Here is a 19,731-nt window from a genome sequence, read left to right as displayed (position 1 = left end):
GTACGCCCTTTGTGCAGAACTGCTTGGCAGATCTGGAGGATCAAACATATGTCTCAACTTTAAAGTGGTAATTTTTGGAAAGCACTATAGGAAGCAGGTTGGATGGCTTTCATTATAAATATGATCTTGAACTGCATCTCTGGCAGTCTGACATCTGCTGGTACCCACCTTATGGGGAGTAAGGGGGAGCTGTCATGTTTATAACTTCCCAATTAAGTTGGGATGCAGAAGTTGCTGCAAGATTAGAACTTGGAAGCATGGTGAAACTTGTATAAAACTTCTAGCTGAAATATGTGAGGCATGCTAACTTCGAGAGTGTTTCTTCCGAGTGATGTTTCTAGTGTAACGGGCATCTTATCAAAACCAGTTAGGGATTTACTAGCACCTTTCCCTGTGACAGGGCAGCTCTAATTTAACTCTGGTCAAGCCTTTGCCCTGATAAGTGAATTAACAGACTTTTTCCAGCATAATATATGGAACTTGAGAAAAGTAGTTCTAGTTTAGTAATAGTTGTTATTCTTCAAGGACTATTTTTTGAAGCCTTACCTGAGGCATAAATTTGGTTCTGCGTCTGGTAATGCTATAAAGTATCTGGGTGCGTCCTCTATAGCCGAAATCCACATTGCTTGATTTTTTTTGTCTTAAAAAAGTAGGAACTTAACTTTGAAGCAAAATCCTGCATTCTGCTCAAAAAAGCTAAAGATGCCATTTCCTAAAAAAATAAAAAGTAGGGCGTGTATCTATGTTAATTATCAAAATTCATCTCACTCTTTCACTTCTCTACCAAGGATCTCCCTCACCTTTCCCTCAGCTGAGGCAGCTCCGGCCGCCCAAGTCCCTGCAGGGCCCTGAGGGTGCTCCCCACACCAGCTCTGCCGAACTGCGCCCTCTCTTACCCTAGCACCTCCTCCTGTTCTTCCTACATCAGACTGTGCCCAAATGTCCTGGAAAGACCAAAACCACCTCACCCCAGACCGTGCCCGCCCGGCCCCGCTGGCACGGCTTCCTGGCGGCACCTCCCGCTTCCTCTCCTCTCACCACGGGCTCTGCTGGGGCACCTCCGTCTTTCTCGCCCTCCCCGCAGCCTGCCCCGCTCCTCTTCCCCTCAGCCGTCCCTCAGGGCCCGGCTGCCCGCTCCCCGGGCCCTGCCCGCCGCTCCTCCCGGCCGCAGCCTCCCGCCTGCGGGGCGGTGACGGGTCGCACCGGCCAGCGCCATCTTAGCTGAGGGCAGCTTCGGCTTCAGCCCGGCAGAGAGCACCGGGAGGCGGCCGCCAGCTTGACTGAGGGCACTGAGGAGAGGGTGAAAAAAAAAAAAATCACTCCAAACACCCAAGAGCGGCTTTAAACCCGCAGCGGCTCCCGCGAGAGGCGGGACGGCGTGAGGGAGAGCTGTCGGCTCGCAGCGGGGTTTGCACGGCGGCAGGTCCCGTGAGCGGCGGGGGGCTGCCGGGCACCCTCCGGGGCCATGGGGGTAGGTAGGGGCCGCAGCGGGGCCGGGACAGGCCGGGTAGGGCTGGGCTGGGCTGTGCCGTGCAGTGCAGGGCTGACGGCCTCTGTCGCTGCCTCTCTCCTTGCAGAGGATCGGGCTGCAGCTCCGCGCCACGCTGGAGAACATCACCCGCCTGCGGGCCGAGGGAGAGGACTTCCGCTGGTACCTCAAGGTGCGGGGCGGCCTCGGGGTCTTCAGGGGCAGGGAAAAGCCCTTTTATCGCTAAATGCTGCGCAGCCAGCGAGCCTACCCAGCGGGGCGTCTGGCAGAGAGGGCCTGTGGCATTAAATGTCAGTCAGTTTCAGTGGGGTCAGCATAAAAGGTGATTTTTTTAATGTTTTTTTCCACACAGTGCAAGCAGGCTGCTACAAGAGCAACATATGTGATGGTGTAGGTGCATAGATATGCATTCATAATACACGCATAGCATTGCGCACTAGTTTACAATAATGAAAAGCCTTAGTTTGAAGCGTTAGGACCTCTATCGTTGAGGTGGTTGATAATCCTGATAACCACCACTGATATCTGCAGTAAGCGGCAAGATGCGCTATTCCCACCTTTTATTCAGTTACTGTGCATTGTACCACTGTTTGCACCCAGCGTGTGGAAGGACAGACCCCTGCTGTGGGCATACCTGCTAGGTTGATGCAGCCTGTGGGGCTGTGTGGTCGACAGCACCTGACACCCACCTCAAGCTCCTCTCAGTTGCCAAATGGGGGGCTCTGAATCTTGAGGGTTCACACCAGCTTCTTCAGCTTCCGACTCCCTACTTACTGGCAGCTTTACATTCTGGTTTTTGTTTTTCAGCTGAAATGTGGGAACTGTGGAGAAGTTTCTGAAAAATGGCAGTACCTGCGATTGATGGTATGTTTCCCTCTTACAACCTGCTTCAGAACAAAAATGAGGAAACAAACCTGCCTCTCATGTGCAATGGACATTAGCATTAGATGTGACAATCCGCACTTTAGAAAAAATAGTAAATAGTAGCTGTATGCATCCAGGAAATGCTGTCATGTTTCGTATTCAAAAAATAATTGGAGATTTAATTGAAATATGCCATTAGAATGGTGACTGTTGGTGATAGTCTGCTTTGAAAAGCCTCCTTTCTGTAAAAATATCAATTGAAAACGCATTTTGAAGTGGTATTAGAATAAGGTTGTGCCTGTAGGACACTTGTCTGATGCTGATGGAATGTTTATGGAGAAGTTTAGGTAATTCAAGGGGAGTTAAGCATGCCAAATGAGCATTTGGAAACTGAAAAAGCAGAATAAAATTTGTCACGGATAGGGGAAGGTTTTGTTATTAGGAAGGAATAATCATCTCTCTTTGTTACACACTACTGAACATTAAGAATGTATTTTGAGTTAATCAAACATGCCTATATATATGGACAGAACATAACTATCATTATTCAGGATTTTAAAGCTAGAACAGAATTATTCCTTGATAATCACAGCTTTCTGAATTACATCTCCCTTTAGTTTAAAAAAGCCTTCTTAATGCAATATTTTTAAAATGTTGAGACCATTTTTGTAAAAACAAAACAAAAAACCCACCTACTTCAGCTTTGCCAAGGCTTCTAGTGGCTCAGCTAGAATACGATTAAAAATGGTGTCTCCATTGTCGTGGTTTGTAGGACAGCGCTCCCCTGAAAGGAGGCAGAGGAAGTGCCACTATGGTGCAGAAATGCAAGCTGTGCTCCAGGGAGAACTCCATTGGTATGTGCTTAAAAATTTAAGAAGCATCCACTTCATATTTTTTCTCGTAAGCTTATTTTTTAGTCCCAATTTTTGCATGATAGGTGTGTTGTTTTTTTCCAAGTACACTGGCATTTGACCTCACAGCAGGCACACGCTTGCTGTCATGCTCATGAAAGTGATAGCAAGGTCAGCTGGTCATCAACAAAAAAATGAAGCTGGGTCCACATGGTAGGACAGTGGGAACAATTTTGCAGCATACTGCTAGAAGTAACAATATCAAGTTCTTTTCTGCTACTAACAGCAGTAATACAAGCTATTAAAATACTTGCTTCTCTAAATTTAATAGGCAAAATAATGTCCTTAATTGATAACACTAAATATTAGTGCTACTTTTGTTCTTCCTAAGTGACAGGAGCGAGATGAAACACTTCTCACTTTTTATGAAAAAAGGGGGCTGAAACATTTATGGAGTTAGTATCTGTCCAGCCTTGTAATGTCCTAAGCAGGAGTGGGTTGGGAGGTTAGAGGGATTATACCCCTAAGTAAACTGCATTTCCATTATCAGAGAGGTATTTCCTACCCAGTATGTGCTTGTCTTCACATAGAAGTTAGCCTGTTTCCAGCCATTCACGCTATACCCTTGAGTGCAAATGTATTTTACCTGTTACATAATAAGTTTTTTGCCTTTCAGTCTCACTGCATAATGTCCTGTTTTTATGAGGGGCAATAATAAGAAAAGTATATAGACTTCACCTTCCCAAAGAAAAGAATCCCACTGGATTTTAAGTCTTAGCATCCTAGATAAATATTTTAAAATAAATATAAGGAATGATATCGAGACCTGCTGCTTGTCACAAGTATAGATTTCTATCATCACTGGTGAGCTTTTGTGAAATAGGTCCTGAAATAAAAGTCTCTTTTTAGATAGAAAACTGATACTGTTCGCAAATGGCTGGATTACTATTCCTTCTTCCTTTTGAGATTCTAGTTTGATGTAAAGAGATGCTAGCTACAGATGGTTGAGTAGCTTCGGCCCTCACATCTATTTTTTCCAATGCATTCTGTCCATTTCAGCCTTGTCTAATTTGTTTTTTCTCCCTATTGGGATTGAAGTGCAGCATTATAAAGATACATAAATACGTATGATGGTAGCCTGAAAGGAAACATGTTAGAAAAATGTAGGATGGACTGACTACGCTACTAGTTAAAATTCTCACGAAATGCACAAAACAGTTTTGAGTTACTTGCAGGCTCTTTGCTACTCTGTGCCCTACATACAATTTCTACACAGGCAGCTTTGGGGTAGAGCTGGAGATAACAGAGACAAAAAACTGTACAATAGTGACCTATGGTCTTGGTCTTGCAGACCTCCTGGGGAGCTTGGGTTTCTGCATGAACAAAACTCGTACCCTTAACGTCATTTTACAAAAGCATACATTGCAATTTCTTTTTCTTTGCATTGCTAGGGTAACAAAATGGTGTAAAGTAAACTTCTCAGGAGAAGTAGGGAAAAAATGAATTCTACCTTTTCATGGATAATTCTAGGAACTGCTTGGTTACTTTGTTTCTGTTACTTTTCATAAGGATTTTTTTAAGAAAGGAGAAGAAGCTGCTACTTGGTTTGTGCAGAACTCTGAAGACATTATGTCACTCACTGTTACATTTCTGGTATCTTTTTTTTTATAGATATTTTAAGTCAGACGATCAAACCTTACAATGTAAGTTTGTTTTCTCTTTTATATATTAAGTGAAAGATAAATAAGCATTAATGGTATTCTGAGTTTTTGCTGTATCATTACATTCCTCTTTTAAGAAAACGGAAGGTAGAGATGTTCACCTGATAGAAAATTCTCTCTTGTAGACTCCTGCACGCAGTTTAATGAAGGAGAAAAAACTGCAGTTAACAGTAGCTTGGTAATGATTTACCCCTTCCACTTTAGTGTCAAATACAGAATAATCTATGATGCATTTCATAAGCAAAACACAAAACTGTACCACTCAAATCACAGACAATTACATAATGTCCATATTTGTTTCCTTTTGAAGGCTTCCTTGTGGCAGATTAAGAAATTGTAGTTAATTGCAAACTATTAAACGAGCCCTAGGATTTTGCTGTCACTTGGAACATCAGAGTTGACAGTGCCACAGTTTAAAAGCAGTTCATTACCAGACTAATACTTGTCACTGTCTTTCTCTGAAAACTTTTTTAACTGAAAACTAATGGTATTCTCACTCAACTACAGGCTGAAGACAGTGAGAAATTCAAGACAATAGTGGAGTTTGAATGCCGAGGTCTGGAACCAGTTGACTTTCAGCCACAGGTGAGTTCTTACTCATGATTTGTTTCTCAGTTTTAAGAGCACTTACAGCCTGTACAGTGATTAAAAAATACACTATTAGAAACACTGCTGCTCTGCCTGGAATGTCCTGGACCTCCCCAGTTTTCCTTCCTCTCCACAGTTCTTTTAGTTTATTCATCTCAAAAAACCAACCAAACAAACAAAAAAAACCAGCTAACATGAACAACTCTGGAATTTTTTGTACTTGGTTTCCAGTAACTAAAAAAAATCTAAATCTAAAATGAAACTCCCCTTGGAGTGGTATTCCAATTGCCTTACAGGTAACTCAGCACTGATCATCTGAACTGAGCTGAAGGTCTTCATTGCTCAGGGAGCACTGCAAAACGGAGTCTTTCCAAATGGGAATCACAGGAGTGCACAGTTAGCTAGCCACTTTCAGGAGAGCTCCTCTTTGGTTATTGGTATGTTACAGAGAGTAAACAAAGTTCCAGTTATGAACAGTTTTTAGGATATGGCCTCTAAATTTTATTTGAGATTTGACATCACCAAACCTGTAGTTGAGCATTGAGTATTGGCATTTTTCTATTGGAAACTTTTTCATACCAAAACTGAAGATGGCAGTTAAAGGCTGTTGCAAAGCACACCTCAGGATTTAGAGTTAAAGGAGTTCTTTATGGCCAAACCAGTCCTCAGTGATTCACTTGCTTGTGCATGGTCATGCTGTATGCAAGCTAACTCCCTGCTATATTTAACCTATTATTCCGGTCGGATTAGGTGTAAATAGACTGACAGATATAAACCTCTTTTATCCTTCCCTCAGACTGTGACACTATCCTAACAAACAGAAGAAAAAAGATGATCGTACAAGGGATTAGGTATAAATGAAATCATCACTGCATTGTGCTGCAGGAGGAGGTCTTCGTTTTTAATTTTTTGCTTGTTTGTTTCCCTTTGAGGAACAGAAAGGTTCTTAGCTTATCTATTTTTAAAAGCTTTGCAGCCAGACCTAGGAACTTGCACTTTGAGTAAAATCTATGAAAAGTCTACAAGATGCAGGAGGTGTTTACAGATCTGCGTTCTAACTGTCAATTTACTTTTATCTGCGGAACAAAGACTTCACAGCCGTAATAAAGCTTTTAAAATAATATTCTCAAAGCTTGGTCTGTGCACTCTGCTAGAGAGTACACTTAAATCCCTGAGCAAGTACTTCAGTGGATAAATAGACTCTGCAGTTCCTTACAGTTCTATAAACTGCTTTGTATGTGGCATGATCCAAGCCAGCCTGGCTTCTCTGCAGTCCTTGGACTGGCTCTTGACTAGCACTAAACAGGACTGGCCATAGCATTTATTTATATATATAAATATGTATATATTTATGAACATAATACAACCATATGTGAAGTCAATTTAGACTGCCTTAATACTTGCATTTGTCTTATACAAGCTGGTAGTAGTTTTCCTAAAAAAAAAAATCATTTGAGTCTAAAGAGAAAGTACGCTTTGATTCTCTGATTTGAAACCTCTTTTTCTATCTAGTTCGAACAACAAATTCAAACAAGGTACTTCTAATAATGGGCAAGGACATTTTTTTTCAGTTCCTTATCTTTCTTTTTAATGCGCTTACATAGATACATCTACTGTGAATTTGATATATAATTTTTGGTTGTACTTAAGGACAGTTTAGCTCCTTTCCTGTTCTTGTCCCTCAGTTGAATGCTTCAACTAAAAAACAGAAGTTTTATAAAATTTCTCTTAAGCCTTTTTCAGCTTCTTTGCTTTGTGCCAAAAATAATAGTTACATTGCTTTAAAAAAAAAAAAAAAAGTGTGACAGTACCTTGTGTTTTAAAGTCAAGAGCGATTTTTGCTTCTTCTGTGTTGATGCTTTAACTGTTGGTCCTTCGCCAGTCAGCAGAGGGCAGACGAGTCACTGCATTTCCCAGATCCCTTCAGCAGAGATTAAATGGGTCTGCCCTGACACCAAAGCTGTAAGAATGCAAGTGTCCCTAAGGGTGTCTGGTACAGGAGCCTGTAATTCCAGTCATATGGCTTCTTGTTCCTTGGAGTGCAGGTGGTTATGTTCAGGTAGAAAAAGCTGGGTTTCTTTTACTTTCCTAGTCTTTGTTCTGTACTGCAGCTCTGCATTTTTGTCCCCTGATGCTGATCTTCTCCTAACCCATAGCAATTCCCTTGAGATGGGCTTCTGACAATTGTATGAAGGACATATTCACACTGTACCTTGCAGATAGCTCTCCTGTTGTCACGTCTGCTACACTCTGTAGTCTGCTTAACTCCCAAATGCTTAACCTTCCACTCAAATCCCCAAATATTTTATGATGTTTTGGCTTACTTCACACGTTTCTACACAGTTAAATGTCTGGGGATTTCTTTATCAAAAATGCTCATGCAGATCCCTTGCAGAAAACCTTTGCTTTTTAGTCACTTCACATGAAAATTCTGCAGTTAGAAATGGCAGTATACGAAACCTTCCTGTATGCTACCGAGGTGGTTGAGATTTTTAAATTTACCTTTAAAACTAGTAGAACTTGATTTACAGCTTGATTACTGTAAGCTCTAATGTAACAGATGTTTTTACAGAAAATCAGAAAGAATATCTTCCGCGTGTTATATACATCACTGATGTGCTTGCTTACTTCCTCGTGCTAGTGCTATCCTTTCTTTCACCTCTTTAAAAACAGGAACAGTAGCAACAGTGATGAACTTTCCCCTTTAAAAGACTATTTGGGTATCCTGATCTGTTCAGTCAGTTAACTGATCCTCCTTTCACTCAAGGCTTGCTAATCACTTCAGTACCTAAATGCACTACAGGCCACTTCCTTTTCTAGCGTGGCTTGGATTCTGATGATGTTTAAGCCAAAACTATTAACTTTTCCATATGTTCTTTCTATTGTTTTCCTGCAGTGAGTTTATCACAAAGCTAATCCACACATAATGACTGTATAGATTCTGAACACAAATTAAAGCTGTTAGTAGTTGGATGCTGCTAGATGAATGTAGAAACTCAAGGTTAAGATTATTTGTAACTCCTAAAAGTACCTTTTTGGTAGGAAAAATGGAAGAGCAGTCTTGTCTTATTTTACACTGTGGTTGCTTAGATCAAAACTGCTCACTTCACAGACAGGATCACCACCTTATACTGACCCTTGAAACAGCTTGGCTATTCTTCCTACCTAATCTAGAAGAAGTAAAATAAAAATGTGCTGTGTTACTTTCTTTAAACATTTCAATGATCATATTTATTATTTTCTTGCTACAGCTTTTTCTTACAAACTTATTCCCAATGTGTTTGCAGGCAGGGTTTGCTGCTGAAGGTGCAGAGTCCGGTACACCTTTTAATGACATAAACTTGTTAGAAAAGGTATGTTGTCTTAGTTTCGTTAGTAAGTCTAATTATCTAGCTTCCTTTCTCTAAGACACTAGTCCAAAATACATAACTTACACATACTAGAGGCTAGTTTTGAGCTTTCATGTAGGTATGAGAAGGTTGTAACTGGAGAGAGAAGCTACAACAACTGTGAATAATCAGCATTACTAACAGCTTCATTTTAGAAGTACGTATTTTGTATCTCAGGAGCTGGCAAAGGTAGAAATGCAACTTATAAGTCATCGGAAATGTCAAAGAGCAAACACCTGCAATAGCTGTGGTGATTCAGAGTGGTGAACTGATTTTTCTACAATGTCTATACTTTTTCCTCTGCACAGAGATCTTAAAAAGTAAGATAAAGACACTCCCCTTCAAAGCGCAGGATAATGACTCCAGCATTGCAAATCTTCCTTGACTGTGAGCAAGAATCTCAAGGTCAAATCTGTTCCCCTGTATCCTACTTGGCAGGGATCTGCTTGTCTGCTGAGCCACGTGACTAGGGTATTGTAAATGATAGATAATCCTTTCATCTGCCGTGGTTGCTGTTTTGTCCACTACAGGCCATGGACTACATTAAAAAAAAAAAAAGTTTAAAATAAAAACACTGATACTGAATTCCATTCAATTTCAGGGCAGTGCTCTTACTTCTCTCAGAAATTAGAACATAGCTAACATTTCTGTGGGAAGTACTGTGTAATCTCTAGGACCCACACTTTGAGTAAGGCTTAGTTTCAGTCTGAATTCCAGTCTGAGATTTAGACACTATTGCCATCTATCGTCTGTGACTAATACTCTGAAATCTTAATTCCTACAGGATTGGAATGACTATGATGAAAAAACAAAGGAATCTGTTGGAATCTATGAAGTTACCCATAAATTTGTGAAATGCTAACGTCCATTCCCCTCATAAACCTTGGTATGCTTATTGATGAGGGAACTGTAACCATCAGAGACAGTTTCCTTGGAGTTACTTTTCACATGGCTGTACTTCAGAAATGTAAACTTCAGTAAGTTGTTCTTACTGTCCTCGGAACATCTAATAAAAGATTTTTCACAGAGCACTTTGAGATGGTCTTAGTACAGACTGAAAGTTGCATATATGCTTAACTGAACTTGGCAATTTCCTTAATGTTTTTGTTTTTGGTAAAATGCATGGTTGAAATGGGCTGTAGCTTAACTAGCGCATCAACTATTTAGGCAACTCACTGCCTCGAAGTTTTAAATAATATCACTAAGAAGTATCCACATTTGATTCTTTAACATAAGCAAATAAGTTATTTTCACCCACCGTTTGTAGCATCAGGAAATGGGTAAGAGTATTAGTAAAGGGATGGTGCTAAATGTTCAAGCAAAAAGGTACATCTTTACTTGAACTGGCAGAAAGCTATTAAAGACAATGAAGTGAATTCACTGAGAATACTTAATGAGTTTGGGTGCTACTGACACTTATGCCTAGCTGTTACACCTTCTGAAAATCAAGTTATCTTTCTGTAGATAAACTTCACTCATTTCTAATTGCAGACAGACTTTCTACTTCTGGAAAGTGCTCTCACAATCTTGCTAATTGTTCTCATGTTCAAAAAAACACCAACTTTCTCTAAAGAACTTCATTCAAAGACTTTTGCTCTGATTATATTAGTTCCTTCACCCCCCAAAATGATCCCCTTCCCTTCTTCATATAAATTGAAAGGATAATCATGGTAAGTCTGAGTCACGAGCACCATGAGGAACCTGTCTGTGCCAGTTTGATCTTGCGTTCATGGTGTGACTACTTTATAGTGATGTGTATGCTCAAGCTTTCCTGCAATCCTTCAGCATGTTTGGCTAAGCCTTAGTCTTTAGAACTTCTACAACAAACCCTGATGCATTAAAGATGCATCTCTAAGCACTAAAACTCTAGTATTTGGTACAATAAATGACATCAAGAATTGCAGCCGAATGCAAGTACAAAAGTAAGGAGAAAAATTGAGAAAAATATTCTGTTAAGGTCACCACAGCAGGAGGAATATTGCAAAGAGGATTCCAATGATAAAGTTCAGTGACTTTTCTAAGGTGCAGGAGCACATGTACACAGCAATACAAAAGCAGCAGATTATTGGACAGACTTCATGTATGGAAGGTAAAAGACAACCCTGCAGCGTGCTTTGAAAAGTATTCTTTCTAACCTTTACAAGAAACATGAGATCCTGATAGAGAGACTATCCACACTGTATGATTTTGATACCAGTAATAAAATAACTTTGTGGTTATTAATATATAGTTTTATTGCATCACAATTGTCTTTTTGTCAGTTTAACAGCACAGTTGGCGACTGCAAGTTAGTTAAAGCCTCGCACTTCATTTTTTGTTTCTCAAAAAGCTGTTCTATTGGAAAGGCTTCAAACCGTTGAGGTACAATCAGTTCTGATATTGATTCAAGTTTAAAGAGAAAAGTGTGACAAGTTAGTAAGCAAGCTTACTGCAAGAGTGCAAATGTAACCACTCTTTCGTATTTAAAACTATTGCATATATTATTTTAAAACCAAACAGTTTAAGGGTGGTTTCACAGTGCTGCTGTCTACCTGAACACTCATAGAACAAAGGTGTTAGAAGTCACAAATTTGGTAACAATGCTTTTTATTTTAAATGTATTTTAAGAACATGTGGATCTGTTTTAACAGACAGTTCTGTTACTTCATTTCAACATCATGAATGCTTGTATTTCCTGAAATATGCATTCAAGGTCTGCACTTGATTTCTTTAAAACAGATAAAAATTTCAAATTGAATCTACACAGTATTCAAGCTCAAGGAAGCTAATTGAAGCCAATTGAGCTCATCAGTTTCAGACATGTTGAACACTGATTAGTAGGTACTGCCAATTAGACAAAGTCTGTATTCTCTACAACTGTAAAGTCTTCAATCCCTTTTGTCTAACTATCCACCTTCTTGCCCTTTAAAACATTGAAGATATTTTCTAGTGATTTGTGTATGCACTGAAGGAATTCTTTACCATTCCTAGTTGGGTAAGACGAAACATTGCAACCTATCCAACCATCATGTACCTGATATCCTACTCCATAGCCATCAGGCACCACTGGGCCAAATCCTCCTAACTGCACAGCCGGGCTAACCAATGTGCTTGTAGAAATGATGTTGTAATTAAGTCGAGCATAGGCTTGGTCTTGATAGAAATCAGGCAATGCAATACCTTTGGTTAAGGCTAAATAGCGCAACCCAAAGAGATGTCGGTCAAATCCCTGACCTGTTAAAATAAAATAACAAGTATTAGAGATACGACTAATTTTTGTGGGAAGCAAACTCACTTTTCAGATAACACTTTGCTTTTAAGCCACAAAAGAAGTGGTCTGAAGAACTGAGGGTTTTTGTATTAGCGGGAAACATTTTTCAGAACCTAGACATTTTTCTGCAGTTCTAATGCACCTATGCTGAGGAATGATGGCTTGCTGTTTTACTGCTAGCCTCAACCAGGAATCATGATAGTAAATAAAGCAATGTTAACAGACAATTTTAATAATGCATCACATTCTTTAACTTTTATCTGAACGTTTCCTTTTTTTTTTCAAAAGAGAAAGGCTTTCCTAAAATTTATGGATCTAAAGAAGATCTTGCATCAACAGGAGGTACATGTTAGACTCTGTGGGGTAATGTTCAATAAAGTCTTACTGACTTTACTGAAACAGTACAGCAAGTTATGCTTCTGGGAAGGTCAATTCAAAAGAAAGCATTTAGAAAAATACCAGGAGTAGCACAGCCAAAGAACCAGTTTGACTTGGAAGTCGTTAAAGCCTTTATACCCCTGCAGGGATTAGACAGCAACTCTTCAGTCATAAAGCCAAAGTTCTTAGTTGCGTTGGAGAGTATAGCATGCACTAAGTATTTATTAGTGCTTCAAACAGCCCAGCTGCTGTAAGGACAAAACTACAGTAGGAAAGAAATCTAGACAAGTTAACAGTGAACTAGGAGCACAGAGGCATTTCCCCCTAATCAAGAAATGCATTTTAAACTGCAGCTTTCTGTTACAGTTAAGTTTACATTAACGTCAGACCTACATCAAACTTTAATTATTTACTTGTGAAGTAGAACTTTGATAGCAACTTCAACAAACATTTTAGTGCAAAAAGAAGTGATATATTCCTACTCACCCATAGCAGCTTCTTTTGTCAAACGGCCATGGTATTTGGAGCACTCCACAATCAACTTCTGAAGCTCTTCTGTGCTATGTTTGGACAGTTCCCTGACAAAGGCCTCCGAACACTTCTTTGTATGAATAGAGGCAGGACGGATAGTTTCTGTGCGACCGTGTTTGAAAGCCGCAGTACTACAAGATTCATACGTGGCAACAGTCTGATTGTACTGTTGAAGGAAAGCCATCTGGAAGGCAAGCTGAACCACAGCATCTGGGCTTACCTTCTTCTGCTTTAAAAGTTCCTTGCCCCCTTCATGGAACTGAATCATATTAATAGATAGTGCTTCTACACTGGCATCAAACTTCTGCTTTGCTTTGGTAATTCCTGCTTTTAAGGCATCATTCAGCTTAAAGTCAAGTTTCTGTACTGCTCTGGAAGAGTCTACGGAAGCAGGCTGCGACTGAGGGCTGACAGCTGGTACTTTGGTACTGTCTTTGAAGACTTCGTTCTGGAATCTGAGCACAGCCACACCATCACCCCAGGAATGTTCAAAATTAATTCCTGCAGTGCCATCTTTAGCTATGATAAGATTAAAGGATTTGTCATACCAGCGGTTAGCACCATCTCCATGCAACATAGTATGGGACAAGTGCACAAAGTCTTTAATGGGAAAATCATCTAAACTTAGGCAAAACAGAGCAGAGTCTACTTTTTGAAGAGCTTCCTCATTGCCGCTATCCAGTAGATTCTTTCTCAGCAATGCCCAAGTATCTCGGTTTTCACTGGTGAGGTAGCCAAGTGGGAAGTCCGGGGCTGGACTGTTGTCACTAAGGATGTATTTCAAATGTGCTTGTATTTCTGAAGGTTTCACCATATTTCCATCTCTATCAATAACATCAAATACATAAAAATTCCCTTTTCTCATTACCAGTAAGTGTTTTGCCTTTTCATCTGTAAAAAGCTCATCTTTGTTGAGCTTAGGCAACCGTGTAGAATTGAAAAGCCTGAAGTACTGAGACATATCGAGGGGGTATGCATTGACCATGTAGGCACCAAACCAAGAAAGTGAGGAAGGCACAAATCGGATAATTTTCTTAAAGATCTCAGTGTCACTTTTTTCTGGATTGAGGTGAAAAACCTCAGGTTCAAGATAACCAGCCCTGAAGGTCTTCATAAAACGTACAGCAGAAACAGTCATGTTTGTAGCTCGTATGAGTTGATCGTTATACTCAGATTTTGGATCAGGATTAAAAGACATAAATGCATTAAAATTCAAAACAACGGGGTCACGTGATTTTAGGTACATATCAAACCAGGGACCTGGAAACAGAGAGTTGAGAAACAGGTCAGAACATAAAAGCAGTGTACTGAATTAGACCAGAGGTTCATGTAATCAATATCCCGCCTCAAACGGTAATCATTAATACCTACTGAAGTGCAGATAAACTAGGACCCGAGGGAATGGTGTCAAGCTGTGGCAGGGGAGGTTTAGGCTACACATCAGGAAGAGGTTCTTCACTGAGTGGGTTGTTGCGCACTGGAACAGGCTCCCCAGGGAAGCAGTCACTGCACCAAGCCTGTCGGAGTTTAAGAAGCATTTGGACTGTGCACTTAGTCACATGGTCTGAATTTTTGGGTAGACCTGTGTGGTGCCAGGAGTTGGACTCGATGATCCTTATGGGTCCCTTCCAACTCAGGATATTCTAGGTTAGAAGGGACCTCAAGGCTATTATTCCAGACTGAGAACAGACTTCAGAAAGAAGAATAACATTTGACACCTACAGGTCTTTTACACAGTCTCATTTCATCACATGGCATGTCAGCAGATCAAGAAGCATGAATGTGACACAAACATTTTGTCTGTGCTGTAATGAAGGGAGTCCATCATAGCTCTAAAATGCAGTCACACCTCCACATATGCTTATGAGTAAAACAAAAATCCAGGAGGCACAGCCATAGGCAGCGAAGGGTTGTTTTGTGTTTGTTTGGTTGTTTTCTTCTTCTTAAGTAGCATCTATTTCATCATTGTTAACAACTCTGAACCTGTTAAGTTTTGGTATTACAAGCTGTATGGAAGCAGACACCAGAAACAAGTGGACACCAAGTTCATCTCAAGGCAGCTGATGAATGAAAGATTATTATTTCAAGCCTGGATCATTCCCAAGTAGAAATTCCTAGCTGAGTTCTAAGAAGGGCAACAGGTAACTCAAGTTCTGTCATAATTTTAATTCCAGTTCCTCACAGATGAGTGTAACTGGCATTCATTATGATTTTAAAAACACATTCCACATCATTATGTAGCCTTTTAACCTTGGACTCCAAGTCCATCCAGCACGGATGCAACTATACATGAAACCAATTTAAAGTTGAACAGGTCTTTTATGAGGCCTAGAAAGAATAATAACTAAACACAAAGGAAAACAAGCACCCTGTATTTCATTGACACAAAGCAGAAGCATGCTGGTTAGTCTTGACAAACACCATACAGTCAGCACCAGTTAACACCCAGATACTGTACAAAGTGAATAGAAAGCATAAGCTAATAAACCGACCAGCAGCTTATGTGAAATAATCTGGTATTCTTTACAGAATTTGTGGTTGCTGTGCAACTTGTTAAGCTAACACCCTTATGGGCACTCTCAATAGACAGTGAGGGCAGAAATGTATTCACTGCACGACATGCAAACTTCTACTTCCATAAATAATTATTTCCACCTGTGTTGCTATCCATCCAATACTTTAATAAGCAGACACTTGTATTTGGAAGCCAGTGGAAGCAGCAATAAAGAATAACCTAAAAACTCTATGTATACTCTCCCTCTCTTAATTTGCTTTCCTTTATTCTCATCTTCCTTTTTCTGTATCTCTCCTTTTCTTTTGCTCTTTAAAAGAGTATTATTTTGTAATTTTTTTTTGGGGGGGTGGGGGTTGTTTCAAGTCCAGAGCACTGATTACTTCTGCCTTCCAAACCTTAGTCATATTTTCTGACCTCCCTCAAGGTTCAGTTTTATTGCTAAGTAACTTGGAATTATTTGAAAATGATTGCTTTAGTTTCCTTAAGGGAGCTACTAGTTAAGTTCCTCTATTAACCTAACATAATTAGATAGCAATGAAAAAAATAGAAAATAAAAACAATAAACTCAAATTTACACAAAGTAACTCATGAAAAACTAATCTTCAATATTTATCGACCTCTTACATCAGCATAATGAGAGAATTTTCCCAAGAAACTATCGCTGCAGAATACTCCTACAAAGTTGCCCATCCTACATTTTAAGGAGATCTACCCTTACAAAAGGATACCTAACTTTTTGCCATGATCTATTTCCCATCTATTTCCCCTTTTATGATGGCAGTGCAGAATGCAAAATGTTTCATTAGAAAAGACCGAACTAAAAATAATACTGTATGTCACAGAGAAATCTTGTTTACAGCAAAGCAATCTGATTTCAGAAAAATAATTTCATCTGTGTAATTAACTTGTAATAAAATATTATCTTTGTGGTTGACCTCTTCCTTCCACAGTTTGTTTTTTTTAAACTCCAATAGCACCACTGTTCTTTCCCAGCCCTTTTCATTATATTTTACTAGTGACTTTGGTATTTTCTACTCTAAAAAGGTATTTTCCCTTTTCTAAAAGGGAAAAATGTCTTGTGGGACTATAATTCTTGTTAAGTACAATATCCCGCAGAATTCTGGTATATTCGAGTTACATGAAGGACCTTCTTCATTCCACCAGAGACTCAGAATTTGCTCAAATACTGTCAGAGGTAGAATACACCAAATGTCATTCCAAGTTTATGGTACACAGGGCTTAAGCTTCAGCCTGTTTTATTTGCAGCTTTATGAGCTACGTGTTATCAGGTACGATGATCTAAGGGCTCCTTCTGTATCCAGTTGGTCAACATACCTGTGATGTAACTAGTATGCTTGTTCTGTTTGTCTTGAGCAACTAGTTGCTCATGCAGCTCTCTTCCAATCCCCTTTTCAAACTGATGAGCAAGTTCTTCCGTTTTCCTACAGCAATCAATAAAAGATTTGAAGTTCTGTCATAATTTGTATTTTTGATATGAAACTGTGGCTTTGAAGCAACAAATGGTAACGCAATATGTGTATCTTGTTTGTCCATACCTGAACTGGTCATCGTTTAAAAGAGGTTTCTGTGCATTCAGATATCTCTTAATTGTATCTTCTAGCTTGGGAACCGGCAGTCTGAAGGAAGGGGAACAAAAAGAGACACACACTTCATGTACACACAACAGTACCAATGAAGACTCAGTTTCTTACACTGTAGTCTTTTCTGTCTTCTTTCTTCCTTATCCTCCATACTATCTAAATAATTTAAAAGTTTCTTAAGGAAGAATAAGAAAGGGAATATATGGACATATATCCTCACAGCATAAGCTTCTTGTGAGAAGGAAAACAAGGTAAAAAAAACAACTTGACTGTCCTGTTATAAAGTTATTGCAGTGAAGGGTCTTAGTACCTTGTAAGCAGCACAGGGTCACAAGGTACAGCAAGGTGAAGCCGCTGTACAGGAGCACAGTGCAGCTCGGTGGCCACCTCCTGTACTGGACTACCGCTCGCTGCTCGGTGCTGAACATTTCCTTACAGATTTCCTACTCAGTACGTTTCTAAGCCTCCTCTAACTATAAAGTAATTCCATTACACATACAGGGGTTACTTTCCAATCTCAACTTTCGATAGTGGCTTTACGGTCGTATCTGTGCTTTAAAGAACAAAATCATTCTTCTCCACGGAGTTTCAGGAAGAGAACACAGCACAACAAAGCCAGCCAGAGCAAGCCGCCTCCCTTCCCTTCCTTTCCCTTCCCTCCCGTGCCCTCTCCTCCCAGCAGACACCCCAGGGCTGAGGCCCTGCGGCGCCCGACCTCTGCCCGCGTCCCCGCCGAGCCCGGCGGTACCTGGGCAGGCTCTTCTGGTAGTGCATGGTGGGCACGATGCTGCGGTGCAGGTACTCGGCAGCGCCCGCGCTGCTGTAGCCCCGCCGCAGCAGCACCAGCTGCCGCGCCGCCATGACGCCCGCCTCGCCCGCCCCGGCCCCGCTCTGCGGCCCGGCGGCGGCGGAGCCTCCACAGCTCCGGCCTCAACGGCTCCGGCTTCAACGGCTCCACCCCTGCGGCTCCGCCCCGGCCGGGGAGCTCCCGGCCCGCTCGGGCCGAGCCCGCCCGCCCGCGGGAGGCAAATGGCGGCCGGGTCGCCTGAGGGAGCGAAGGGCTCTTGCCGCGTTTCTCCGCTGGGGAAGTATGCTGTCACGATAACAAAATTACCTGTTTTAGGAAATGCCTGCACTGAGCTTGCAGCATTAGTTCAGTGCTTTCTTACACATGCATTAATAAAAATTGATGGGATTCTCCTGACGCATGTGATCACTTAATACGATCACATATTATTTGATTCTCCTGACAGCATCACTCTTGTCGTATTGATCCTACAGTATTCAGATCCTGCTTACAGACCATGGTTTGGTCTGCTCTTGTGAGTTTTTTACTCAGACTTGAGCACGTAGCTACAAGTACTGCACTGCAATCTACAATAAAACAGTAAATAGCCAGATTTGTTCTACTGTAATGGAATATTTTCCATAAAAACACTGAACAATCTTAGGATAACCCACACACTGCAGTAGAGTTTCAGTTAAGTGCAGCATGGTGAACAGTAACGGTAGTGTATTTTTATCAGATATTCATTAGCATAAAAATCAGCGTTGGGGCTGGATGCAGACATGGCAAAGGAAAGGAAAGCAATCCCTGTGGCTTAGTCTGGTAATCCTCTGAAAGTAAACTGGCCCTACTCTAAACAACATAGTGGCAGGAGAAAAAGTGAAATCATTTTGCTTCCAAGATAATAAATGCCAAATGCCAGAAGGTCTCTTTGCGTGTTTCAGTATACTGCTGTTTTCTGATTGATATGTGGCTCTTAGGCTACACATTCAGTCATTTCTTGGTCTCGAAAACAAAATATCCAAGCCTGCTTTAGTTAATGAAGTTCAGTTTTACCTGGTTTGCCCTGTTGTGATAGTCCAGTTCAAAATGTTACCTGCTCTGTCCTGCACAGGAAAACGGTGCAGTAACATTACCTGTATGCATTTGTATGCATGAATTACGTTGATCCCCAAATCCCAAACGGGGAAGACCAGGTAACGTACTTAAACACCGCATTCCTTCCAAGAGCATCACTTTGTATTGAACCAGTCTTGTTTTAGAAATACTACTGCATTCTGTTCTAATTTTCCAGAGCCCCCTAATCTTCTTCCAGGCTCTTGATGATGTAGTCGATAATAGGATTATTGGTATTAATTTGGAACAATAATGCCAGCTGTTTGCTTGGTGGCGATTGGCAGAGGGGTGACCTTGCAGGTCAGCTAAGCAGAACTGGAAATGCTTTGATCTGATCTATACAGAGCTAGGTCTGTCCACTCCTACAGGAGGAGTGAGTGAATTCTCTCTCCGTGGGATGCTGATTCTTCTCCAAATTGCACGGAGGACAGCATGGCAGTGGCTTTTGATGCGATCCTCGCTCGGGTCAAGGATGTTTGTAAAAGAAATGGTTTGCTCATTCTCTCAGTGTTGTCAGTCACCGTGGGCTGTCTTCTCGGATTCTTCCTTAGGACGAGACGTCTCTCCCAGCAGGTATGTGTGGCACGGTTGAGTGTATCACTGCAGAGAAAATATTGTACTTAAGTAACAAAAGATATAGCATCTGTGGAA

At 40.8% G+C, this 19,731-nt stretch overlaps 3 protein-coding genes across 4 annotated transcripts in view; 2 read left to right on the top strand and 1 right to left on the bottom strand.

Moving 5' to 3' along the window:
* Positions 1–1,180: 1,180 nt before the first annotated feature.
* CZIB (CXXC motif containing zinc binding protein) lies at positions 1,181–9,933 on the top strand. Its single transcript, XM_035537391.2, has 8 exons — positions 1,181–1,471; positions 1,578–1,661; positions 2,297–2,353; positions 3,126–3,207; positions 4,876–4,907; positions 5,433–5,510; positions 8,801–8,866; positions 9,687–9,933. The coding sequence occupies exons 1-8, from the start codon at positions 1,466–1,468 to the stop codon at positions 9,762–9,764; spliced, it is 483 nt and encodes a 160-aa protein (XP_035393284.1). The 5' UTR covers positions 1,181–1,465; the 3' UTR covers positions 9,765–9,933.
* A 1,538-nt stretch (positions 9,934–11,471) lies between these two features.
* CPT2 (carnitine palmitoyltransferase 2) lies at positions 11,472–18,151 on the bottom strand. 2 transcript variants are annotated; one of them, XM_035537387.2, is made up of 5 exons: positions 17,926–18,151; positions 17,133–17,213; positions 16,912–17,018; positions 13,017–14,321; positions 11,472–12,115 (listed from the first exon to the last, which is right to left on the bottom strand). In XM_035537387.2, the coding sequence occupies exons 1-5, from the start codon at positions 18,036–18,038 to the stop codon at positions 11,784–11,786; spliced, it is 1,938 nt and encodes a 645-aa protein (XP_035393280.1). In that variant the 5' UTR covers positions 18,039–18,151; the 3' UTR covers positions 11,472–11,783. The 2 variants fall into 2 exon arrangements, with proteins under 2 accessions (XP_035393280.1, XP_035393282.1); XM_035537389.1 differs by lacking the exons at positions 17,133–17,213; positions 17,926–18,151 and adding an exon at positions 14,433–14,578.
* A 1,361-nt stretch (positions 18,152–19,512) lies between these two features.
* The window catches only part of SLC1A7 (solute carrier family 1 member 7), a 49,506-nt gene continuing 49,287 nt past the window's right edge, over positions 19,513–19,731 (top strand). Inside the window, 1 exon segment of the mRNA XM_035538038.1 lies at positions 19,513–19,653. Within this exon segment, the coding sequence (XP_035393931.1) occupies positions 19,513–19,653 (141 nt within the window).

Source organism: Cygnus atratus, chromosome 8 (assembly GCF_013377495.2).
Source record: "Cygnus atratus isolate AKBS03 ecotype Queensland, Australia chromosome 8, CAtr_DNAZoo_HiC_assembly, whole genome shotgun sequence".
In the NCBI taxonomy this organism is placed as follows: domain Eukaryota; kingdom Metazoa; phylum Chordata; class Aves; order Anseriformes; family Anatidae; genus Cygnus; species Cygnus atratus.
Note: the sequence above shows the minus strand (reverse complement) of the source record. Positions and strands in the feature narration are given on the sequence as shown.